This window comes from Spermophilus citellus, assembly GCF_964194105.1.
Source record: "Spermophilus citellus genome assembly, chromosome: 7".
NCBI classification, from domain to species: Eukaryota; Metazoa; Chordata; class Mammalia; order Rodentia; family Sciuridae; genus Spermophilus; species Spermophilus citellus.
Window position 1 is genome coordinate 111810501 of NC_138188.1, and position 27608 is coordinate 111838108.

General features: G+C 33.6%; 1 protein-coding gene across 8 annotated transcripts in view; it reads right to left on the bottom strand.

Annotated features, from left to right (window-relative positions):
- Positions 1-27608, bottom strand: part of DLG1 (discs large MAGUK scaffold protein 1) — a 275660-nt gene that overhangs the window by 240018 nt on the left and 8034 nt on the right. For all 8 annotated transcript variants that reach the window (XM_081300853.1, XM_081300858.1, XM_081300857.1 and 5 more), the window contains exon 4: positions 15787-15953. In XM_081300853.1, coding sequence (XP_081156979.1) covers positions 15787-15953 — 167 coding nt within the window. The remainder of the gene's footprint in view (positions 1-15786; positions 15954-27608) is intronic.

Below are 27608 nucleotides of genomic sequence, written 5' to 3' on the forward strand. Positions count from 1 at the left end.
CACATGAGCAAGGCAAGCACTCTACCACTGAGCTACCATCACAGCCTCACTTAGCTACATTACTTTTTAATGTATTTACTAATCTTTCAAAAAAGCTTTGCTGGATGTGATGGCACACGCCAGTAATCCCAGCAACTCAGGAGGCTGAGACGGGAGTATCTCGAGTTCAAAGCCAGCCTCAGCAACTTAGGGAGGCCCTAAGCAACTTAGACCCTGTCTCAAAATATAAACAAACAAACTAACTAACAAACAGGGTTAAGAATGTCAGTGCCCCTGGACTCAATCCCTGGTACCAAAAAAAAAAAAAGCTTGCTTGCATATAATATCTAGTACTTGTAGGTTTTAAGGTTGCGCTTAGAACTGATTATTTAAAACCCTACACATACTCTAATTTCTACAAACATCCAAAATGACACTGACTAGGGACAATTTGAGTCAATGTGTTCTCTCAGACTATTATTTGCTGTTCAAAATAATTCAGAAGTGGCCCTGTAAAATGAAGGACTTTAGAAGGGCTCAAATATAAGCTTTTGAAAATAGTAATACCTCAGCCTAATACTAAGGCACATAAGATAATTAACAGTATTTTAGAATACCAATCGCTTTCTATACACAGGCAATAACTTTGATTCATGATGGAATAACAGGGAACAGATTAACTCTCCTGCTTAAACAACTAAAACTACTTTGTCACATGGACAAATATGAAATAATGATGTTCAGATACTGAATTAAAAGCAATGCAAATCAGTGGACCTCTGTGAGGAAACAAATGAGATAATCTCATAAATGCACAGAAAACGTTTCCAGGCTGCTGAGAAAAGATGAGGAAACTAAATAAAGCTTAGTAGTCTAAGCTGGGAGACAAAACTGAGAATTCAGAAGGCCAAGGTATGGAGGTAAAATACCCAAAAGGAAAGAGCTGCACAGAGAGAATTCCAGAGATCTCTCAAGTCTTCAGATTAATTTGAACCAGGACATAAAATATATGGAAATGTGAGGCTACTGAAAAAATCCTAGAAAACAGCTGGAGGAGACAGGCACAATGATTCAAGAGGCTGAGGCAGAAGATTATAAGTTTAAAGCCAACATAGGCAACTTAGTGAGACCCTGTCTTACAATAAAAATATAAAAAGGGCTGGGGATGTAGCTCAGCAGCAGAACACCCCTGTGTTCAATATCTGGTACAAAAAAAGAAAAGAAAGAAAAAGAAAAAAGCAGAAGAAGGAGTCCCCAGCACTCACACAAGGCCAAAAATTATGGGAAAATTTGTAGTAGGCAAGGCACCAGGAAATTAAGAGTAGGAGTACTGCCCCAAAACTAGGACAAAATTAGGCCTATATTAAAAGTTGCTTGTCCCACTTGAAAAAAGCTTAAAAGTAAGCTTTGAAATTCTCAAACTTTTTCAGAGTAACTCCACCACATTCTGAAGCAAAGCTTAAGACTATTTGAAGGAATACAAAAACTTGCAGGTCCCCAAAAGGTCAATGTCTGCAAATATCTGCCATAATGTCTATCAAATTCACTAAAAATTAGTAGGCATTCATCTACAACAGTCCGGCCCAGAAAAGCACGAAAATATCATCCAGACAGGAGAAAGAGTCAATCAATAAAGTCCCAGTGATGGAATATATAGACAAGGTCATTTCAAAAAGTTACAGTATTTTTGTTCCATATGTTCATCAAGATAGAGAAAAAAGCATGAGCATATTAGTGAGATACTGAAAATTTAAAAGGAACCAAATTGAACTTCTAGAGATAAAATGGCTAAAACAAAAAGGCAACTGAAAGGGATAAAAATAGATTGGTCACTTAAAAAAAAAATGAATGGACTTGAAGACATAGTAATGGAAATTGTCCAAAACTGTCCAAAATGTAACAGAGAAGAGGTTGAAAAAAAAGATGAATCACATCAGTGAGCTATGTGACAAATTCAACCAAATCAAATGTACATGTAATTGGAGTTTCTGAAGAAAAGGAGATGGAAGGAAAAAAAATACCTTAAGAAATAATGGATGAAAAATTTCTAATGTGGATAAGAACTATAAACCCACAGAGCCAAGAAACTCAATGAATCCCAACCAAAAAAAAATGGTAAAGAAAACTAACAACTGAGAGTAATGGGAATAATAAGTACTGAATTCACAAGAGAGTTTAATTCTGGGGGAAAAGGTAGGAGACTGTGTTCACAATGGAAAAAAGCAGAAGAAGGAGTATTTCAACTATGTAACATTTTTCTTCAAATAGATAGTAAATACATGGGTATTGAAAATATTTACTAAAGTTTCTGTATGATTAAACAAACAGGGCAAATAGTTACCTAGAAAAGAAAAAACATTTCAAAAGTAGAGAGAATAGATATGAGCAAACACTATCAAAAAACATAAAATAAAATGAGGGAAGGTAGGGGCTGGGGATGTGGCTCAAGCGGTAGCGCGCTAGCCTGGCATGCGTGCGGCCCGGGTTCGATTCTCAGCACCACATACCAACAAAGATGTTGTGTCCGCCGAGAGCTAAGAAAAAATAAATAAATGTTAAAATTCTCTCTCTCTCTCTCTCTGTCCCCCTCTCTCTCACTCTCTCTTTAAAAAAAAAAATGAGGGAAGGTAAAGACATAAAATAACATTGAAGAGAGATTATAAATGCAGCATGTGGCCCATTCCTATAATCCCAGCAACTCACAGGACTGAGGCAGGAGGATCATGAGTTCAAAGCCAGCCTCAGCAAAAGAGAGATACTAAGCAACTCAAGTGAGACCCTGATTCTAAATAAAATACAAAACAGGGCTGGGGATGTGGCTCAGTGGTTGAGTGCTCAAGTTCAATCCCCAGTACCAAAATAAAGAAAAATGAGAGAAAAATGATTTTTATCCTTTACTATATTGATTATTAACAATGAGTATGCAACATTTTAACATCATCATTTTTAAAAATTAATCCCACTTTAGTATTTTAAAGAACTTTAGTATGTGCCAAGTGCTGTGCAAAACAGCTCTCCAGTGAAATCTTTCAAAGAGTTCACAGTTTAGCCAGGGAGCCAGATATGTCAGCCAGAGTGTGAAAAGGCAAACACAGGTAACTATGGGAGAATGTAATGAATTCTTTTTTATTGTTCTTCTTCTTCTTCTTAGATACATATAACAGTAGATTGTATTATACATACATGGAGTATAATTTATTCTAATTAGAATCCCATTCTTGTGGTTGTACATGATGTGGAGTTACCCTGGTCATGTATTCATATATAAGAATAGGAAAAGTTATGTCTGATTCATTCTACTGTCCTTCCTATTCCCATCCTCTCTCCCTTCCCTTTATTCCCCTTTGCCTAATCCAATGAACTTCTATTCTTCCCTCTCTTTCCTCCCTGTGGGTTAGCATCCACATATCAAAGAGAACATTCAGCCTTTGGTTTTGTGGGATTGGATTATTTCACTTAGCATGGTATGCTCCATTTACTAGCAAATAACATAATTTCATTCGTCTTATGGCTGAGTAATATTTCATTGTGCATATAAACCACGTTTTCTTTATCCATTCATCTGTTGAAGGGCAACTAGGTTGGTTCCATAGCTTGGCTATTGTGAACTGTGCTGCTATAAACATTGATGTGGCTGTATTGCTGTAGTATGCTGATTTTAAATGGGATAACTGGATCAAATAGTGATTCCATCCCAAATTTTCTAAGTACTGCTTTCCAGTACTGCAGTCCCACCAGCAAAGTATAAGTGAATCTTTTCCCATACATCCTCCCCAACATTTATTGTTACTTGTATTCTTGAGACTTGTCATTCTGATGAGAGATGAAATCTCGGTGCAGTTTTAATTTGCATTTCTCTAATTGCTAGAGATGAACAATTTTTCATATATTTGTTGACCATTTGTATTTCTTCTGTGAAGTGCCTGTTCAGGTTCTTTGCCCATTTATCGATTGTCTTATTTGTTTGTTTTTGGTGTTAAGTTTGAGTTCTTTGTATATCCTGTAATATCTTTGTATATTCTTTGCTCTATCTGAGGTGCAGGTGGTAAAGGTTTTCTCTCATTATATAGGCTCCCTCTTTGTGTTCTTGATTGTTTCCTTTGCTGTGAAGGTTTTTAGTTTGATACCATCCCATTTATTGATTCTTGATTTTATTTCTTGCGCCTTTATGAGTTTTGCTGGGGAAGTTGGTTCCTAAGCCAACATGGGGAGAGCTGGTCATACTTTTTCTTCTAGTAGGCTCAGGGCCTCTGGTCTAATGTCTAAGTCCTTGATCTACTTTTGAGTTGAATTTTGTGCAAGGTGAGAAAGAGGAGTTTAATTTCATTTTGCTACGTATGGATTTCCAGTTTTCCGAGCACCATTTGTTGAAGAAGCTATCCTTTCTCCATTGTTTGATTATAGCACCTTTGTCTAATACGAAGTAACTGTATTTATGTGGGTATGACTCTTTGTCTTCTATTCTGTTCCACTGGTCTTCACGTCTGTTTTTGTGCCAATACTATGCCATTTTTATTACTATAGCTATAGTATAATTATTATAATTATTACTATAGTATAATCTAAGGTCTGGTATTGTGATGCCTCATGCATCACTTTTCTCGCCAAGGATTGTTTTGGCTATTCTGGGACTCTTATTCATTCATGAAAATGAATTTCATGTTTGCTTTTCCTATTTCTATAAAGAACATCATTGGAATTTTAATAGGAATTGCATTAAATCTGTATAGCACTTTATGACCATTTGACTATTAATTTTGCCTATCCAAGAACATGGAAGATCTTCCAATCTTCTAATGTCTTCTTCAATTTTTTTCTTTAGTTAGATTGATTCCCACCCCTGCCCTCACCCTTTTTTTGAAGCTATTGTGAATGGGACAGTTTTCCTGATTTCTCTTTCAGCTGATTGGTCATTGGTGTATAGGGATGCAACTGATTTATGGGTATTAATTTTATATCCTGCTAATTTGTTGCATTCATTTATGAGTTCTAGAAGCTTTCTGGTAAGAGTTTTTTTTTTGAGTCTTCTAAAAATAGAATCAGGTTGTCAGCAAACAGGGATAGTTTGAACTATTCTTATTTGTATCCCTTTAGTTTCTTTCTTTGGTCTAATTGCTGTGGCTAGGGTATCAAAGACTATGTTCAATAGAAGTGGTGAAAGAGGGCATCTCTGTCCTGTTTCAGTTTTTAGAAGGAATGCTTTCAATTTTTTCCGTTTAGAATGATGTTGGCCTTGGGTTTAGCAATACATAGCTTTTACAATGTTGAGGTATAACGTCGTTATCTTTAAAATCTAGCATTTATCGAGTACTTAATACATGAATCAGACTCTGGTCTAAAGTTTACATAAATTGTCCCATTTCATACTTAAAAATGACATTATGAGGTAAGTTCTGTTATTGCCCCCATGTGCAGATAATGGAACTGAGGGAAGAGAAATTAAGCAATTTGTTTTTCATCAAAAAACAGTGATAATAGTACAAACGATCTAAATAGATGTGGGTGAACAGACATAAGAAGCCTGATGATATGTATATATCTTTCATTTTAAAAGCATATATATAAGCCAAATAACACATTAATAAACATACAGAAGTCACTAAACAATACAGTTGGCCCCCTGTATCCATGGATTCTGTATTTGGGGATTCAACCAACCACAGATTTAACGTTGGGTTGGGAACTAGGTCTGAATTAAATTTGTACAGACTTTTTTTTTCCTTGTCATTATTATACAGTGTAATAACTATTTATAGAGTTCATCATGTTAAGTCTTGTTAAGTAATCTCGAGATGATTAAAGTATATTGGGAAGATTATGTAGGTTACATGCAAATGCTATCTATTTTATATAAAGAACTTGATCATCCGAAGATTTTTTAATTTTTTAGTTGTAAATGGACACAGTACCTTCATTTTATTTACTTATTTTTACATGGTCCTAAGGATCAATCCAGTGCCTCACAAATACTAGGCAAATGCTCTACCACTAAGCCACAACCACAGCCCTATCTGAAGATTTTGATAACCAATCTCCCATGCATACCTAGAGACAGCTGTATATACGAAATGGTTACAAGCTAGGTTATCTCAGGTGAAGAATATTTTTAACACTGATGTTCAACATTATGCATCTCTATATATTTGTTTTTAAGATGTGCTCAATTATCTGTGTAATCAGAGATTTTTTTTTAAAGGTAAATACCTAAAAAAAAGAATAATTATTATGAAAAGGGAAGTCTGAAGACAGTTACAGTATGTTGACAAAGGGAAGAAAGGGAGAAAAAAGTAAACTACTCTTTGAAGAATATTTTTAACACTGATGTTCAACATTATGCATCTCTATATATTTGTTTTTAAGATGTGCTCAATTATCTGTGTAATCAGAGATTTTTTTTTAAAGGTAAATACCTAAAAAAAAGAATAATTATTATGAAAAGGGAAGTCTGAAGACAGTTACAGTATGTTGACAAAGGGAAGAAAGGGAGAAAAAAGTAAACTACTCTTTGAAGAAATTTAGCAAGGAAGAGAAGAAAAAGTATGGGGTCCTACTGAGAAATACTTTTTTCTATGTTTTTCTTTTAATGGAATCTTTGAATTTACTTACAGGATAAAGTTAAGAAGGGAACAGAGGCCCAACAGAGGAGGCTGTATGAGAGAATAGAATGAGGTGCCAAAAGATGAAACAGCATGATGGAAGCTATTAATATTTATTATCTGAGGTGAATTTTACATAGTTGAAACCAATGTCTATAAAGTTAGAGATTTTTACAATGAGCATGCATCACTCTGGCAATCTAAAAACACAGGTGTTGTGCTTTTTTAAAGCGAACATGAAATAAAAATGCTCTAATAATAAAGGTGCAGATACATATACAGCAATCAAAATTATTTAAATGAAAAGTTACTGGAAATGTTATAATCAAATTCAAAATTCATGGGGGTGCTTTCTTTAAGCACAAAAATCTAGAATTTCTGTGATACACTGAGACTTTAACACAGAATTTTATTTTCTCAGCAATTATGTTATATTTTGCTGAATTTTCTCTAGATGAACAGCTTGGTATAATAGGGTAGTTGTTTCACTTCTCTCGTGCCATTTCACTGCATTTCATTTCCATTTTAGAGTTATAAATTTGGAGTTATATCCTTCAGTTTTAGTGCTAGGAATTATCATTATTAACTATCATTATTAAACATTAGGAAAAGAATGTGTTAAGATACAAACATTAAAATACTTTAAAAATATATAATAGTAAATGTAAAACAGCACATGGTCATTAAAAATCACTTGCAGACAATCTCATATAAACAATGTTTCAAATGCTAATGATGAAGAGGCACTACCATGTGGCAACTGCCTAATCTACAATTCATTTTGTATACCTATCAGTTCTAATCTTGATGAATTTTAAATTACAAGGCTTTGCCCAGGAGTTGTGCATTATTTTAAATTTTGTACGTTTTTTATAACATATCATTTAAAAACTAATTAAATGAGACAACATAAAATCTGATGGTGGAAAGAGGGAGTTCATACTAGTTCATACTAGTAGTGTTCTGAGTAATAAAGATATTCTGCTAGAGAAATAAAGTATCAGGAAGAATCCCAAGAAACTTGATGAAACTGACAGGAGAAAGAGGAAAAGGGGCCAACCACCAATATGTAAGGTTGTCAATTATTTTGAAGGCAGTAAATTCAGAGTGGTGATAATTCATGAAGTTATGATATAAAATTCATCAGCTGTTTTCAATGTCTGTGGTAAGATCTGTGGAGTTGGGGGTCTGCCTTGAGGATATAAGATCACAGGACAGATGGTACCAGAGATATAAAGTGTGTCTTAATTTGATTATGGACTGATAATAACACAATATAAATAGTAGCATTATATTAATTTTAAATTTTCTCAGTCTGATCATTGTATGCTAGATGTTTTTAGAAATGTTCACAAAAAAAATAAATTTTTAAGAACAATATCCTTATTCTTAGAAAAGACATAATGAAGTATTTAAGGATAAAAGATGATGATGCAACTTGCTCTCAAATGGTTCAACAAAAATTAAAGTTTATATATCTGCAAGCATAGAAAGAACAGACAAATGTGACAAAATGGCAATTTACTGCTTATATGTAATTTTTCAAAATAATTTTTTTAAAAAAGACATCTTTAAAAGGGGCCAAAATAACTGCAAAATATAGGTCCCATGAGAAAGGTACAAGAAAAAAAATACAAGGTCATGGGCTGGAGTACAGATCACTGGTAGAACACTTGCCTAGCATGCATAAAACCCTGATTCTGATCCCTAGAACCGGATCACCAAAAATGAAAGGTACAAAGTGCTATAGGCTTAAGAAGAAATTAGTCTTGGCTAAAAGATGGATTAAGACCTCACATGGACAATGCTGAGATGGGCCATTCAAGATGGGAAAGGTACAGACGTTCTACTTGGAAGGAATGACACAAATAAGGAGACAGAAGCAAAGTCCACATAGTGACAGCTTTTTAAAGAGAGCATGAAAAAAGAAAGAAACTTTTTAGTCCTTCTTGTAGGGAATTATGACACAAATTCTACTCTGAAAACAGTTATTAAAAGAAAACAATTGGCAAGGATGGGGGGGGGGAGGTACACTCACACATTGCTGGTGGAACTACAAACTGGTGCAACCACTCTGAAAAGCAATATGGAGATTCCTTAGAAAACTTGGAATGGAACCACCATTTGACCCAGCTAGCCCATTCCTCAGTCTATACCCAAAGGACTTAAAATCAGCATATTATAGTCATACAGCCACATCAATGTTCATAGCAGCTCAATTCACAATAGCTAAACTGTGGAAGCAATAACCTAGATGCCCTTCAATGGATGCATGAATAAAGAAACTCTGGTATATACACACATGGAATATTACTCAGCATTAAGAGAATAAAATTATGGCATCTGCAGGTAAACGGATGAAGTTGGAGAATATCATGCTAAGTGAAATAAGCCAGTCCCCCAAAACCAAAGGCCAAATGTGACTTCTGATAAGTGGATGCTGATCCATAATTGCTGGGGAGAGACTTTAACTTGGTGAAGGGAAAGGGATATGGGGGCAGGAAAGATGGTGAAATGAGATAAACATTATTACCCTAGATACACATATGACTGCACATATGGTGTGACACTACATCATGTACAATCAGAGAAATGAAAAGTTGTGCTGCAATTGTGTACAATGAATCAAAATGCATTCTGCTGTCATATATACCGAATTAAAATAAATTAAAATTTAAAAAGAAAACAATGCTGGGTATGATGGTGCACACCTGTAATACCAGCGGCTCTGAAGGCCGAGGCAGAAGGATCACAAGTTCAAAGCCAGTCTCAGAAACTTAGCAAGGCATGTAAGCAACATAGTGAGACTCTGTCTCAAAATAAAAAATAAAAAGGGCTGGGGATGTGACCCAGGGACTAAATATCCTTGGGTTCAATCCCTGGTACAAAGAAAAAAAAAAAAAATATATATATATATATATATATACACACACACACACAAACCTTTTAAAGGCTATTCCTAATTGATAGAGAAAAGTACCTTTTATAGAAAAACCCCAACTAATAAATACAAATGTTATAAAATTAGGGGAGAAGAATCAACATTTAAAAATCTTAAATGAAATAAGAGATTCAGCAAAAATCAAACCAGACCAAGGCAAGAAATTTGAATAAACACTTCACAGAAGCAAAAGGAATAAGACATATAAAAAGGTGCTCACTGGCTAGGCATGGCAGGCATGCCTATAATCCCAACAACTCGGGAGGCTGAGACAGGAGGATCATGAATTCAAAGCCAACCTCAGCAATTTTGCAACTCAGTGAGATCCTGTCTAAATAAAATACAAAATAGGGCTGGGATGTGGCTTAGTAGTCAAGTGCCTCTAAGTTCAATCTCCAGTCCCCTAAAAAAGAGAAAGGGGCTCTTTTTTAAAAAAAATATTTTTTAGATGTTGACAGATCTTTATTTTATTCATTTATTTATATGTGGTGCTGAGAATCAAACCCAGTGCCTCACACATGTGAGGCAGGTGCTCTACCACAGAGCCACAACCATAGCCCCAAGAGAAAGGGGCTTATTAATCTTGTTAATGACAGGAAAAGGGAAAAAAACAATATGAAGTACCTCTACACTCATACCAGAATGGTTTAAACTATTAACAAAAAGACTGATAACAAGTATTGGCAAAGATGCAAAACAAAACTTGCTCAGACTGATGGTAATTATGAAAACATGCATAATCAATTTTCAAAACTGCTGGCGTTATGTACTAAAACTAAACATACACACACCATTTTCACACTTGGGTATGTATGTATATACTGTTGCACAAGAAAACATACACAATCAGTTGTTATAATTTGTTTGTTCCACTGCAATTGATATATCAGGAAATAATCATAACACAAATTTAATGTTTGCATGCATAATTCATTGATTTTTTGATATATTCACAGAGTTGTGCCATCATCACCGTCAACTAATTCCTGGACCTATTAGTTGTCCTACCACATCCTTTTCCTTGACCTGGTATATTCACCATGCAGTGATTCATCAAGCTATCCATTCAAGATTTTTGTACCTTTATGTATGCATATTCAACAGCAATTTGATAAATTTTAAAGTCAATATTTAGAGGACTTCAGATAAAACCTGGTAGTATGAATATATACTTTTAATTCTACTACCTCCTAAAACTACTTAAATTGAAGATGGATTATTTCAAAGCATTAAATCATAAGCTCACGAAAAAATAGAATCAAACTATCTCCCTAAAGAACTCAGTCAAATAATTCCCCTCCTCCTAAAATGAACTCAGAAGTTTTTAAAAGTAGGCCTGTAAATGATGGCACAACTAAAGCAAAAATAGAACTGAAGGCAGACCAAGTGTGTATTCTTTCGGACATACCTTTTCTTTTGACAGAGTCATTCTATATACCTCCTGACATGTAACAGGCTTACATTTGACAAATATTAATGTTCTTCAACTTAAAATAAACCCATTGCAAATTCAAATTATGGTAAGGTGGCCAGGTGCCATGGTTCATACCTGTAATCTCAGCAATTTGAGAGACTGAGGTAGGAGAATCTCAAATTTAAGGCCAGATTTCACAATTTAGAGTGACCCTGTCTTGAAAAAAAAAATACAAAAGGGCTGGGGAGGCATCTCAGTGAAATGTCTCCAAGTTCAATTTCTAATACTGGGCTGGGGTTTGGGGGGGAGGTATGATGAAAAAGTGAAAATGCATTTAATACCTGGTCTACTGAACATCACAGCTTAGCAATGCAGTACTCTGCAGAGTATCTGTTTTCACCCATGTGATCACATGGCTGACTAAGGGCTGTAGTTGGCTGCTGCTGCCCAGCACCACAAGAATGTATCAGATAGCATGCCACTAGCCCAGGAAAAGATCAAAATTCAAAATTTGAAGGATGGCTTCTACTGAATGTTTATCATTTTCACAGTATCACAAAGCCAAAAAATTCTCAGTTAAATCATCAAGTCAAGAACCAAATACATAAAATTTATATTCACGTCAATTCTGTATTAAATACCAGGTTTTTGTCTAACGTCTTACTGATACTCATTTATATTGTTTCCTTATTGATTTTTATGAATATTACATAGAATGATACAATGAACATCCCTATACATGTATCTTTAATAATTTTTGTCAGTAAATCTGTGGTACATGCTGGATCCAAGAATATGGGTACTGTTGTTTCTCAAATGATCACACCACTGTACTCTCCCTACTAACCGTATGAGCTTATTTCCTCACATTTAATGTTTGATAATTAAATTATTTAAGAATATTCTTATTGACAATTTAATTTGTACTTTTTAAAAGTGAGGTTGTACATCTCTTCACAGGTTATTGGCCCAGGTATAGTTTTTCAACAAACTGATGGTTCACATCCTTTGGTCACAAATCCTATTGAATGATGGCTTTTTTCTTAGTGATCTTTAAGAGGTTTCTTGGGTTGAGATGGTTGGAAATTAAGGAAATTTGCCCTTTTTCATTTATGTGATAAATTCTCTTCCTACTGTATCATCTCTTTTATGTATTACATCTTGTATTACATCTTTTGAGATACAAAAGTTCTACAATTAAAATTTAAACAACTAGTTGAAGTCCACAAAGAAATTCTACAGTCAGAATTCTAAATTTTTTAGTTTTTGCTTTGTAATGCTTAGAAAAGCTTAAAGTTCTACAATTAAAATTTAAACAACTAGTTCAAGTCCACAAAGAAATTCTACAGTCAGAATTCTAAATTTTTTTAGTTTTTGCTTTGTAATGCTTAGAAAGCTTTCCCTATTCAAAAATTATTTTTTAATTATTTTTATAGTTTCTTTTTATTAAACTTTTAATAACTATTCCACTTAAAATGTATTATGGAATCAGGAACAGAATACATTCTTTTCTTTTAGACTACCCCATTAAATTAGACGATTTCTCCTACTTTTATATCTTGCTTTTTTTCAGTCTCATAACTATTCCTTATTCTCTATTTCTTAATCTCCTAATTCACTTAGAATAGAACTGCTTTTATAAAAATGAGACATCTAATTATTTTTAAAAATAGCAAAAAGTACAAAAAAAGAAATAATCCCATCACCCTAAAATAAGCATTAAGCAAACATTATCTCAAACATTTAGTGAGGCATATCTTCAATGAAAAGATATAACAAAAAAAAAAAAACCCACAAAACTTGTAAGAAAATGGGATACTCATCATGTTATTTTAAAATAAATAGTATTAATTTTAATTTTATTACATTAGAAGAAATAGTAGAAACAAAGTTACAATGTCAAAATGTAACTGACAAATGAGGAGCTGATGAGAGTGAAATCAGTTACCAACTATTAAAACAAATGAAGAAAACTTGATATATGTTTTAAAATGCAAAGATTTGCATCACTGTAAGAGGCAAGTCTTTCTAAAAACTGATCAATCTCCAGTACTTTTTGAAAAACTAAATGATAATCCTGTGAAGGCAAATGTGAAGCAAAAAAGATAAGACCATGTTGCATATAATTTTGTCAGAAATTTAACTGTGTTATCCAAGAATTTAGTGCACAAGTAGAATAATAGCCTAAATTTTATGTCAGCAAGATAGTTTTGGGTTTTTTTGCATTTGTTCTAACTTGGGCCAGTGAATTAAAGTCTTTCCCAACACTGAAATAAGAGATCAAGTCAATCATCACTTAGACAAATTTCAAACATGTTACATTTTCAGACTTTCATTTTTCAGGTATTCTGTCATCTCTGTAATAACAGTACTTTGTAGTAATTGATTTCAGCTTGCTCACATTTGACACACAGGTATTATTCCCTCTTTTTAAAAATCTAGGATTGATGAACACACTCCAATGCTTCCCTTAAAGTTCATCTATGAATGGGTACAGAAGTCAAATATTATTAAGGCATTTTCCACGTGCCAAGCCTTAAAGCAACATGTTGTAATCTGTATTTCCTTTTCATCCATTCTCCAAACTAATAAGATATGACACTCATTATCTGTAAGTTCTCCTTTCTCCAATAATTTGAATTGCCTTTGTCATGTCCAGAAAATATCTTTCAGGAGGTGCAGAAATGAAGGCTGCACATAGGTAAGAGTGCTTCATAATTTTATAGAAATTGAAATGTTTCTAATATCTTTTTTTTTCATCGCAGTGTTGGGGATCAACATTTGTGCATGCTTACCAAGCGCTCTACCACTGAACCCCATCTTTGGTCCACTAATACCATTTGTTATAAAACTCAATACACTGTTGATTTTTCTTACTAAAATCTATATAGAAATAAACTTCCGGCTTACAAAACTATCCATTTGTTATACCTTAGTGAATATTTAGTTTCACTGGTTGTACTGAGACAGTTGTTATCTAAACAACCTATCAAAATGTGCAAATTGACTGCAAGAACTTTTGTTTCCTAATCACAGGTTGATATCATTAAACAGACAATAACAAAAAATATACTAAGTAAATATAAAAGTTAATGCTCTTGAAATTTAAAATGTTTTTTATAACAAGTTTTTAACTTAGGACTAAGACAATGTGAAATAGAAATATGTTTAATGGTCAGCCGTTTTGTGCTGCTATAACAGAAGACCTGAGAATGAGTAATTTATTATATATATATATATAGATATATTTTTTTTTTTCTCAGAGTTCTAAAGCTGAGAAGTCTCAGAGGTAGTTGGTATGGTAGGGTCTTCTTGCTTCATCCTCACATTTCAGAGAGCAGAGCTAAAACCTGTGTGAAGCCTCTTTTATAAGGTCCTTAATCCCATTAAAGGAGGGAGAAATCCCAGGAACTAATCTCCTCTTAAAGGATCCACCTCTTAATACTATCACATTGGCAACATCTGAATTTTGGAAACAACACATTTGAACCACAACCAATAACTGATTACAGACATTTAAAATTTTCATTTGAAACAGGCCACGGAAATTAATTATCATTAAAACAAATGATATATCAACTAAAGAAGGGAATGGTAACGGAAATTATCCAAGAGAAAATAATAAAAAAAACATTTAAATAAGAGTAAGAAATTAATGATACATGCACATTTTAACATGAGAATATCTAATCAGATTAAAGAGAAAAATGTAAGGTCATATCAGGATTACTAAGAACTGTAAATTGGGAGGTCTAAAATCCAAAGATAGACTTGCACAAACTAGCTGAATCAGCTGGGTAAAATCATTTTCTTCTGGATCTCTTTTCTCATCATTAAAATCAGATATGCTCTGTCTGATTCATCCTACTCTAGAATTCTAGAGTTCTGTTACTTAATATAAAAGCAAAAACTGAGAAACTCTATTTCATTACCAAAGTGCCATCTAGTTTCTGCCCACCACCATTTTTCCCTGACTTATTACTCACCAAACAGAAGTTGATTAAATTTTCCAGGCACTGTATTGTACTAACAGAGAGACTAGAATCAAATTTAGAGAGACAACCACTTTCAAATGACTAATGTTTCTCAGGCAGAATCCTCGTTACAAAATGCTTCATATCTCTGTTATACTATATCCAATGTACTAACAACAGTATAGCACCACAACAAAAGAATGTCACTGACATTGTTATTAAAATCCAGATGGCTTTAAGACTGGAGTTGTGGCTCACAGGTAGAGCGTTAGCCTAGAATGCATGAGGCACTGGGTTCTATCCTCAGCACTTAGCATGCATGAGGAACTGGGTTCGATCCTCAGCACCACATGAAGTAAAATAAAGACAATGTGTCCGCCTATAACGAAAAAATAAATATTTTTTTAAAAAATCCAGATGATTTTAATTACAGAAAAATGCAGAAACCAATTCTGACCTTAAGGACTGTCAGTCTCTAGTGAGTTTTAATGCAATTCCCTCCAAGCCGAGGAAGAGAATCCTTGGAATAACTAAAGGGCTCAGAACCACAAAACTATAATCTATTTCTAGGGGAGAACACCAGAGCAAAACCACCTTTTCAAAGTACAATTTCCATCTAAATTATCACACAAATAAAACCTCCTTGACGTCCATAATACAAAATACTTGGCATTAGTCTAAAGTAAGTATTTTAGGCCTCAAATCACTCTTAACATTTTAAGACAGAAGCAATAGATATTCTGCACTTTTCTTTTCAAAAATACTTTTAACTCCATTCTCTTTATTCCATTATAAATATTTCCACAAAATATTCATCTTAATCAAATGAAGGAAAAAAACTTGGTAATTCAAAGAAAACAGTTTCAGAAAAATTTATCTTACCTCTACACTAGGGCTAAGGCTGCTTGGCAGTGTTTCTGAAGTCACAGTAGTGCTTGGAAGGCTGGAAATTTCCCAGGTATTCAGAGGCTGAACTGGTTCAGACTGCTTTGAACGATCTATACATTTTGGATTATCCAATAAGGTCACTTCATAAAATTCTTGAATATCTAGAGATGAGGAAAGGAAAAGAAAAATTCAAATTATTGACGTTTCCAATTAAACTATACAATGCTAAAAAAAATTTTTTTACTCTAACTAAAAAAATAAATCCAATCTCACAATGTACTTCAATAGTGAATATTCCATATGTCAAAATCATATCAAAATATGCCAGGCCTAGGATGGGGAAATAGGTCAGCTGGTAAAGACCTTGCAAGGCTCTGGGTTCGATCCCCAGCACCATGGGGGGGTGGGGGGGGTGGGGGGGGTGGCCACGCAGGCACAATATAAAAGTCAAAAGCATTTTACATTTCTAAAGGCAGTCTTGGGTTCAAATCTCAATTCATTCATTACCAATTAGTTACATGTATAAGCAAGGTACTTAACCTCTGATAACTCGCCTCTTATTGTGAATTGTTCCAAGAATTGAGTGTAATAAAATGCCTAGCACAATAACATACAATAGGTTCCTAATAATAGGCAATATCATTATGAATCCTGCAGATATGAGCTGTTACCAATATTTTACATCTTCACCATTAAAATCCAGGCTGAGAATATAAATCTCTGAAGTGGTTTTAACTGACTTCCTAACCAAAATAAAACATTAAAAAGAAGTAAGAAATCAAGAACTAGAAAGACTCTTAGATATCCTCTAGTCTGAATATTTAAAAAGAAGAAAGTTAAATATTTTACAGTATTTTAGAATCAGTTAAAAGCATAACAAGGGCTAGGGTTGTAACTCAGTGGTGGAGCATTTGCCTCCCATTAGTGAGGCATTGGGTTCAATCCTCAGCATCACACGAAAACAAAATAAAGGTACTGTTGTCCATCTACAACTAAAAAAAAAAAAAATAAAGCAATGCAAAACTCTTAAAGAAATTATAAATTTACTTAAAATAACACAGAATAAAAGATCAAAATACTAGAATTATATGAACTTAGTATACTAATTATTCGCACTGCACAGAAGCTCTGAGTGGTAGTTGTATAATGTTTAGAGTCACAGGACCGAGTTTTTTATTCACTTACTGATATAATTTTGAACTAATTTTTTCAAAGGGAGAATTATTTAACAGTAAAAGTGGATATTTTCCTGTATAAAATCATGCACAATACACTTAGAACAACTTTGACTTCTTGTTTATTATTATTTTGAAAGCATTATCTCTTTTAAAATCCTCATAAGACAGTAGGAAAAAAGTACTCTCCCTTTTCAGTTTTAATAGCCAGCAGAAATGTAGAACTTTACAAGTAAAGTCTAACTAAAAACTAATGTTTAAGCTGGGTGCAATGGTGCACACCTATAATCCCAGAAGCTCAGGAGGCTGAGGCAAGAGGATCACAAGTTCAAAGCCAGCCTCAGCTCTTTTGCAAGGCCCTAAGCAACTCAGTGAGACTCTGTCTCTAAATAAAATATAAAAAGGGCTGGGGATGTTGCTCCCAGATATTAAGCACTCCTAGGTTCAATCCCTGGTACCAAAAACAACAAATAAACAACAACAACAAAAAAAAAAAACTACTGTTTGCACAGTAAGTATAGTATTAACCTACATCACAAGGTATTAAGAATATTACTGGATAAAATTGTGTGAGAAAGCATTTTATAAACCAGTAATCACTATATAAAACACGTTAACTATCACAAAAGGAAACAAAAATTCAATATCAAAAAATCACCTACAAAGTGTGCTTACCAAAAATTGTGTAATCCCAACCCAAATCAAGTTTTTGAACCCAATTTCTGTTAACAGGGAATATTGAGAGAACAGATGAACTAGTTTAAGGACATCAAAAGCAAGCCAAGAAACAAAATTAGAAAATCATGTTATTTATGTATATATATATATATATACATTAGAATTCCTACAGTATTTTGCTCCCAAGAACATTGGATGAATGTTGAACAATGTCTAACAGTAAAAGTGGGCATTTTGCTGTATAAAATCATGCACAATAACACTGAAAACAACTTTTGCTTCTTGTTTATTATTATTTTATTATTAATCATCAATATCTCAAGATAAGTAGCCTACATCACTGTGAAATTTTATTTTTATTAACTCTTGTTAAATTTCAACACAAATTCCTGCATGACCTTTCATCTGAAAATTAAAAAAAAAACATTGCTATATTACCCTTTAATAACACCTCTAATAAAAATCTAGATGCTGATTAAAAAAAAACAACAAACTTTTTGCAATGAAATAAAAATTTGTTTGTTTGTTGTTTTGATACCAAGTGTGGTGGCACAACTCAGGAATTTGAGATAGAAAGATAAGGACAGTCTCAGCAACTTAGTAAGGTCCTAAGCAACTTAGCAAGACCCTGGCTCAAAATACAAAATAAAAAGGGATGGGGATGTGGCTCAGTGATTAATCCCCAGTACAAAAAAATAATAATAATAATAAGTTCTCTAGCTGCACTAACCAAGCTTTATGTGGCCACTGAAAGGTGACCAGTATAAGGAACTGAATTTATAATTGTACATAGATTTAATAAATAGTCATACATAATTAGATACTACTGCACAGGACAACAGAGATCTACACTAATACAATTCTAACACGGTAGCATTATACTGAACTAGTATAATCAAGGAATTTCATATGTGAATTTTTCAAAAGTTCACCAACATCTTGCTTCTTGTCAACTGAAATGCCTCCATTCTACGTCCTACATTCATATACTGAACAGTCCTTTCTAATTTGCTCTAAATTCCTACAACAGAAGAATCAAATATCCATCTTGGATGGGTTCAGTGGCACATGGGTATAATCCCAGCTACTAAGGATAAGGCAAGAAATTACAAATTCAAAGCCAGACTGGGCAATTTAGCAAAATCCTGTCTCAAAATGTATATTTTTCAAAAGGCTGCAGATGTACCTCAGCAATAAAGCATTTGCTTAACGTGTTCAAGGCCCTGGGTTCAATCACCAGTACCAAAGTACACACGTGCTCGTGTGTCCATCTTAGTTTAACTGTATCAGAGTTAAAAAAAAATAATAATAATAAACTAAGTAAACACTCTTTAGGATGGCTATTATAAAACAAAAAATAAACAATAAAACGAAAAGTAACAAGTGTTAAAAAGGATGTAGAGAAATTGGAACCTTTGTGCCTTGCTGGTTAAGAATGTAAAATGATGCAGCTGCTGTCAAAAAATAATAGGGTGGGGCTGGGGATGTGGCTCAAGCCGTAGCGCGCTCGCCTGGTGTGCGTGCGGCCCGGGTTCGATCCTCAGCACCACATACCAACAAAGATGTTGTGTCCGCCGAGAACTAAAAAATAAATATTAAAAAATTCTCTCTCTCTCTCTCTCTCTCTCTCTCTCTCTCTCTCTCTCCTCTCTCACTCTCTCTTTTTAAAAAAAAAAAAATAGGGTGGTTCCTCAAAATACTACAACCAAGAATTAGGATGTGACCCATAAATTCTACTTCTAGATATATATATACCCAAAACAAAAAATTGAAAGCAGGGGCTACAACAGATTTGTACACCAATGATAACAGCAGGCTTATTCACAGTAGCCTTTTAAAAGGTGAAAATAATCCAAACATCCCTCAAAAGATAATTAACAAAATCTGGTATGTACAATGGAACACTGTGTAGTCTTAAAAAGGAGTAAAATTCTGATACATCCAACAACATGAATGAGTCAATCTTTGAGAAGTAAAATAAGCCACATAGAATAAAAATTATATAAGTCCACTTATGTGAACTGAAGTACCTGAAATAGGTAAATTCATAATATAGACAGAAAGTAGAACACTGGACACTAGAGGCTGAAGGTAGTGTGAGAGAACAGAGTAGTAGGAATTATTGCTCAATGGATACAGTTTCAGTTTGAGTTGATGAAGAAGTTCTGAAGATGGATAGTGGAGATGGTTTGCAGAATGTGTTTAATGCTACTGAGATATAAAATTAAAAATGATTAATATGATAAACTTCACAATATGTGTATTTTACCACAAAATAAGCTGAGTAAGAGTGTAAAGGAGCGCTTAAATAAGCAAAGTGCATGGGATTCAATATGTGGGTTTAATACTTATTTAGCTATTTAGAACTCTACCCTACTGACATCAGAGTAACTGGTACTGCCACATATTCCCAACTGTAAGATTATCATTCTTGCCTAACTAAAATCAAATGCAAAAGTACTGAAATATTTTTGTAATATATGTGCAATGTGGCAAAGTCTGTGATATGATAATTTGTTGTAATTATCATTTTCCTTAAAAGAAAAATAATACCTTTAAATCTTGACTAATATTCCACCATCCTGATAGCCTCAACTTCGTTATACATTTTATTTTATTTATTCATCACATTTCTTTATCTTTAGGGTGTCCCAATACTATAGTGATAAATAACATAATAACCCTTCTTCAGAAACTCCCCATTACAATTTCTTCAGTTATGTCAGCTGAGATTTTTTTGAAAGGAGCATCTAATCTAAAAGTGCACTGTCTGCAGGGAAAAAATGCATTCACATCTAGTTGTTCTTTTGAGAACAAAATACCTGTGCCACCCGCCCCCCATGTTATCAGCAGTCTTTGGATAATTGCATTTTACATGTCAAAAGCGATTACACCACAGATCCTAACTATAAGATTTAGCCAAAAGACTGGTTAGAACTTGTCATAGCAACAAGTTAAGTATTTCCATAAAATGACATTCTAGGATTCAAATAATACTTTTTACCACTTCTTTACTAAACTTTAGTGGGGAGAGTTCTAAAATAAAATACCTAGCTTAAATAAAACAGAAGTTAACACCTAAAGAGAAGTCAATAGAAAACAAATACAAATGGTAAGTCCTAGTATAGTAGAATCTTGGATATTTCCTGAAAATCTAATACGCCAAAGTGACACAAAATTCAAGTTATTTTCAAAATAACTTTGTGAAAATAATTAATGAGTTCATTCTAAAACACTGAAGTTATTCAACCAAAAGATACCAATGTGGTGAATAAGTTCAAAAAGAGGATTAAAAAAATTAAAAGGTGAGATGTGATACAACAATAATGTCTTCAGGAAATAGAGAAAGCTGAAGGAAAAAAATATATATTAACCCCTCAGTTTTTCAATGAAAAACATCTAAAAAGAGTGGTAAAGAGAAGATGGGAAGTGGGGGAGGGGAAGAGAGGGGAGGGGGGATAGTAGAGGATAGGAAAGGTAGCAGAATACAACATACACTAGTATGGCAGTAGGTAAAAAAGTGGATGTGTAACCGATGTGAATCTACAATATGTATATGGGGTAAAAATGGGAGTTCATAATCCGTTTGAATCAAATGTATGAAATATGATATGTCAAGAGTTTTGTACTGTTTTGAACAACTAATAATAATAAACAAAAAAGACTGGGGAAAAAAAAAAGAGTGGTAAAGTGCTTGCCTTGCATGCTCAAGGACCTGGGTTCAATCTCCAGCACTGCCAAAAAGACCCCCAAAACCTGAAAAATATGGCTATAAGATCCTACAGAAGTTTAAACATATTTATTTTAAATTTTTATTCAATGTGTGCACAAAAATTTCTCCATCTTGGTTTATAGAAATCAACCTGTGTGACCAGGCATGGTGGCACACACCTATAATCCCAGCAACTCAGGAGGCTGAGGCAGGAGGATTTCTAGTTTAAAGGCAGCCTCAGCAACTTAGGAAGGCCCTAAGCAATTCAGCGAGACTCTTAATAAAATATAAAAAGGGACTGGGGATGTGGCTCAGTAGTTAAGTGCCCCTGGGTTCCATCCCTGGTAAGGAAGGAAGCAAGGAAGAAATCAATCTGCATGTTTCAATATCCAGTGTCAAAAATAAGGGCTTCTCATAATTTTATATACATACACATTATGAAAAACAAAATATAATTACAGCAAATTGTTAATTAAAAGTCACATATCTTATTACTATTTTATCAGGAACTTCCAAGTTTACTATCCTATGTAAGATAACAGAGTCCTTCAATAAACCTAGGCAAACATTTGAGTTCAACTTCCAAACTTAAATCTTATACTATGAAACTGTAAAAATGATGAGATAGTACAGGAAGACTCAGAAGGATTGCCATTTAATAGACTTAGTGATTCCAAATAATTCACCTAGATATACACAAGACATAAATAAAACAATTACATTTTTATTTATTACCCTGGAAAAAATCATTTCCTTTGAAAATAATGATATGCTAAAGAACGCAAGAAAATGCTAAAATATACATTAGGAGAAAATTACATTTTAGATGACTCACAACTAAAAACATTAATTTTGCTGGAACCTGTTGGATCTGTCTTTACCACAGTCCAGTCCTCATTTTCACAGTATGAGAGTGCTTTCCTGGTTTTGGAGTAAACTCTACAAGTACAGTTCCTGATCAAAGATTTAAATTTCAAAGCCACAAAAAGTTCTAACACATACATGAAAAAATTCTCAATTATTAAACTTGAAGGCACAAAATCCAATGGAACACAGTAAAATAATTCCTTTATTAAATTAAAAAATGCCTTTGGAAATCTCCAAGATAACTAATTTCAAAAGTCTCTAAATATAAGTAAAAAGTTTTCATTGCCTTTATTACTTTCTTACTAATTCAGTAAGCAAGTAATTTGTACCAGTGTACAAACCCTGGAAGTCAGAGGAATTACAGAATTACAGGAATATCCTCAAAAGGGGAGTAAGACATGGAAGGAAGAACATTTTCAAATAGGCAGAAATTCCCATCATCCTAAACAGAAAAATTGACAAACATAAAACATTTTTCAAACTAAAGAAATAAGGCAATACTAACTCACAATCAGAACAAAATCATAAACACAGACCCAATAATACATAATAATATAACACAACACAGATGACATTTCTAATGTATAAGAAAAAATTTTATTTGATGGAATAAAAAAACGACAGAATGACCAAAACAAGACATGAACAGGAGAAAATATGTGCAAAACACTTATGTGAAAAAGGACTGGTATATTAGAAAAACTCATAAGACTCATCAAGGAAAAAAATTATCCCATTTTTTAAAAAAAGGCAGAAGATATCAACAGACAACTCACTAAAAAAGATGCAGAGATGGCAAATGAGCATATAGAAAAGATGTTTAACTCAAATGTCATTAGGGAACTGCAAATTAAAATGAATAGAGAGCACTAGACACCTATAAAAATAACAATAACTAACACCTGAAGTACTGACAACACCAAATGCTGGCAAGGATGTGGAACAACACATCACTGATATGAGGTAGAACCATTATGAAAGAGTGTTTGGGCAGTTTTTCTTAAAAACTAAATATGGTAATACCATATTGGTTAGTAATTATGCCCACTGGTATTTACCCAAATGAGTTGAAACTTGTGTCCATTAAAAATAAATAAATAAAAACCTCCAGCAGTGGTGCACGCCTATAATCCTAGAGGCTCTGGAGGCTGAGGCAGGAGGATAATGAGTTCAAAGCCAGCCTCAGCAATGGCGAGGTACTAGCAACTCAGTGAGACCCTGTCTCTAAATAAAATACAAAATAGGGCTGGGGATGTGGCTTAGTGGTTGAGTACTCCTGAGTTCAATCCCTAGACTCTCCCCCCTCCACAAAAAAGCTACACACAAATGTTTATAGCAGTTTTATTCATACTGATAAAACATGGACGCAATCAAGATGTTATTTATAGGTGAGGAGATAAACCATAGAACTTCCACTGGAGTACAATGGAGGTTCTTACTCAGCAATAAAAAGACATGCAATATCAAGTCATAAAAATGCATGAAGGAAACTTAATGCACAATGCCAAGTTAAAGAAGCCAATCTGAAGACTACATACTTATTATTCCAATTATATGACATTTTAGAAAAGGTAAAACTATGGAAACAGCAAAAAGATCATGGTTTCCATGAATTGTGGGAGGACAAAGTAAAACTATAGAAACAGCAAAAAGATCATGGTTTCCATGAATTGTGGGAGCACAAAGGGAGGAATGAACAAGTGGAACACAGAGGATTTTTAGGGCCAACTATTCTATATGACCCTGGCAAAGATGATACAAGTGACAAAATAACACATATATATGCCAGATCTGTTAAGGTATAATGCAAAGAGTGAATTCTAAAGTAAACTATGAACTTTGTATAATAACAATGAACTAATGACTTGTCAATTTTATCAATACACCATACTAATGTATAATACTGATATTAGGGGAGGAGGTGAGATGAGGATTTGGGAACTATACTTCTCCTCAAATTTTCTGTATATCTAAAACTAGTGAAAAAATGTTACTTAATTTTTTAAAAAAGTATGAGAGTTAACAAATAATAAATTTATATTGAAAATATTAAACAAGCTCATACTTTACATGAAATAACTTCCAAATGCCTAAACAATTAAAATGTTTAAAAAATCTTGAAAAAACTGAATATAGGTGAATGTTTTTATAATCCTGGGGACAGATTATAAAATTGGGGATAGCTTTTCCAAGCATGATACCAAGGGCAGATGACACAAAGACAAATATTGATAAATGTAACCATAAACAAACATCTGTTTTTTTAAAAAAATCCAAGTTGAAAACAAATGACAAGGGAAGTTATTTACAACTTACATGGCAGACAGAGTTGATATGCCTAATATAGACTTTAACCTCTAAGGAAAAAGAAAAAAAGAGATGCAGGGAGTGCCATGACATAAACAGATAACTCACAGAAGAAAATAACTAAAGGACTTTTTTACATCTTTGGATATTTAATCAAAGAAATGTACAATAAAACACCAAGATGAACAAAGATATATTCCACATATCAGAGCAGAAAACATTAAAATGATATAGGTAATACTCTATTATTTACAGCATGGTGAGTCAGTCATTCTTCCACATAGTACCTAAAAAACTAAATTGATATGGTATTCCTAAGAGTAAATTATTTAGCAAATTAGATCAAAAGCTTTAAAATGGCCAAGTAACTCACTTCTAGGAATCTGTCCTAAAGGTGAAATAATGTGAAAAACAATACACATATATAAATGCAATTTTTATAATTCAAAAAAATTACAAACCTAATACTCCTAGGGAAATAAATCATTAATAAAGCTACAGAAAAAAAATCTATTAAGCTGGTATAAATCTACTGAGATAGAAGATTATGGGGCTGGGGGATACAGCTGTTGGTGGAGTGCTTGCTTTGCATGCACAAGGCCCTGAATTCAATCCCAGCACCACAAAAAAAAAAAAAAAAGATGTAGCTTGAAAAAAAAAAATGATTATGTATAGTACAAAAAAGTCTCACTATATACATTTAAGGAAATTCAACTACACTACCTCCCCATGCCATGCTATAAAAGGCAATTCTACCAATTCTGTCTACTAGATAAGTAAATGTCCCAAATAAAAACTCAGAGGAGACAAGATTGTTGGCTCAGGTAGTCTTAGTTTTCATGTGCCTCTAATGATATGAGCTTCTTGCTGTACCTCACTATGCAGGGTATTGTTCTTCAAAATGTGTTTTCAGTACAAGAGGTCACTTAAACACAGTCAACTACTTCATCAGGTACTCAACTAAAGAACCTGATTCCTGGGCTGGGGTTGTGGCTCAGTGGTAGAGCACTCACCTACCATGCGTGAGGCACTGGGTTTGATCCTCAGCACCACATAAAAATAAAATAAAGATATTGTGTCTGCCTATAACTAATAAATAAATAAATAAATAATAAACAAACTGATTTCTTTCCACTAGAGGAAAAAAAAAGTGTGCTGCAGTCAATGAGCAATAGTGTTAAATTCCTGGAAGATTTTCCAGAATAATTTTAATCAGATATATTTTTTCACCTTACATATTAATTTTAAATATCAATTCTTAATAGGAAACAATTTTATTATGTTTTACTTATGAAAGAAGCTTGTTTTTCAAGATGAAAGCATATATATATATATATATATATACACACACACATATGTATACATATGTATATATATACACACACACACACACACACACACACACACACACACATATACACAGAATAATATTCTAGAAGAATATTCATTCCATGGATTAAGAATGTTATCTTTGGTACGAGAATGTTTTTCCTTGGATTTTATATAAAGTGGAGTTACCAGATCTTAATGTTTTACGCGGTATATGCATTATCTTTATAAAAACTAGAGAGCTGAAGAACATGAAAATATAATCTTGCCATTTCAGATGTGAAAAACTATCAATTCATTGACTAAAAGCAAATACGATGATTTTATACAACAAAATACACAACAGATCTACTCAAACATAGATACTCTGCTTTTTTTCCTAAACCAATAAACATTTAAAAATCCATTTTGATCCTCAAAGAGTAAAGAATATCCTATAAAACTGAAGTATATGTTACACGCAGTTTGTATTTCATACACTAGAAACAGGAAATAAGACAAACTAGCAAGCAAAAATAAATTATATTAGCACTTTATAGACAATATTCAACTAACATTACTTGCATGACTACTCCTTAAAACTAAGTGCATACTAACAAGAACCAAAGCATCTTGGAGAAATGGCTGATTCCTAGGCTGGAGAAGGATGGATGAGTATAAGACAAACTAGGGATATCTAGTTATGCCAAAATAAATGATGTGCTCAAAAAAAAAAATGATGAGGCATGTCATAAAAACACAAGGGCAAGCTTGAGAGGGACCCCACACTGGCTAAATTTGAGACAATCTGAGCACCAAAATCATTAAGGATGGCAACAAATGGCAAACCACTGAAAGAAACAGAAGTCTGCAAGTTTGTGACAGACCAAGAAGGAGTGCTTCTGATTACAATAAAATGCCAACTGTTAATTGGAAAATGAAGAGAAGTGCTGCTTGCTGTCAGAAAACTGTCACTTTTCAATAATCATAATAAAAACTGTTCAAATAAGAATCATCAATGGATGCTAAGCCTAGGTAATAGTTTTGCTGAAGAGCAAAAGTGTTTCCCACCCATAATGCTTATGAGATGCAAAGGGAGGAGACTACAGAGAAATAAGAATACGTAATTGGGAAATTAAAATTACTGCTGGTCTTGGGAGGCTGAGGCAGGAATATTGACCAGTTGGAGGCTAGCCTGGGCAACTAAGGGAAATCTTGTCTCAAAATTTAAAAAACTGCTGGGGATGGAGCTCGGTTATAGAGCATTCACCTATCTAGCATGAGGCTATAGGTTCAAGCCACAATACCACAAAATTAATAAACTAATTAATTAATATTACTAAGGAAGGGCAGAGGACACTGGGTACCTCTTAGATACAAGCCAGTAATACAAAATCTGATTATAACCCCAAGTAAAACTCAGATAAACACAAAATGAAAAACATTTAATTTTTAAGAGTAGAAGGGAACTGTATTCCCAGATAAAAGGGGAGTTAAGAGACATGAAAACTAAATATAATACCTGGCCCAAGTCCAAATCTTGTACTGAGGAAACATTTGACCCCCAAGTAGAATGCTTTTACAATTCTGTGATTCCAAGGTTCAAAAGAGAATTTAACCAGATGTGACACAATCAAAACACTGCATTAAAGCTGTAGTAAGCATAACTACTAGCAAATAACTCAATCTAATTAAATCAAAAACACCAAGTAAAAAGTTAATAAAATTCTCCTTCAATTACATAAAGGTTTAGCCAACACTCTACTCTA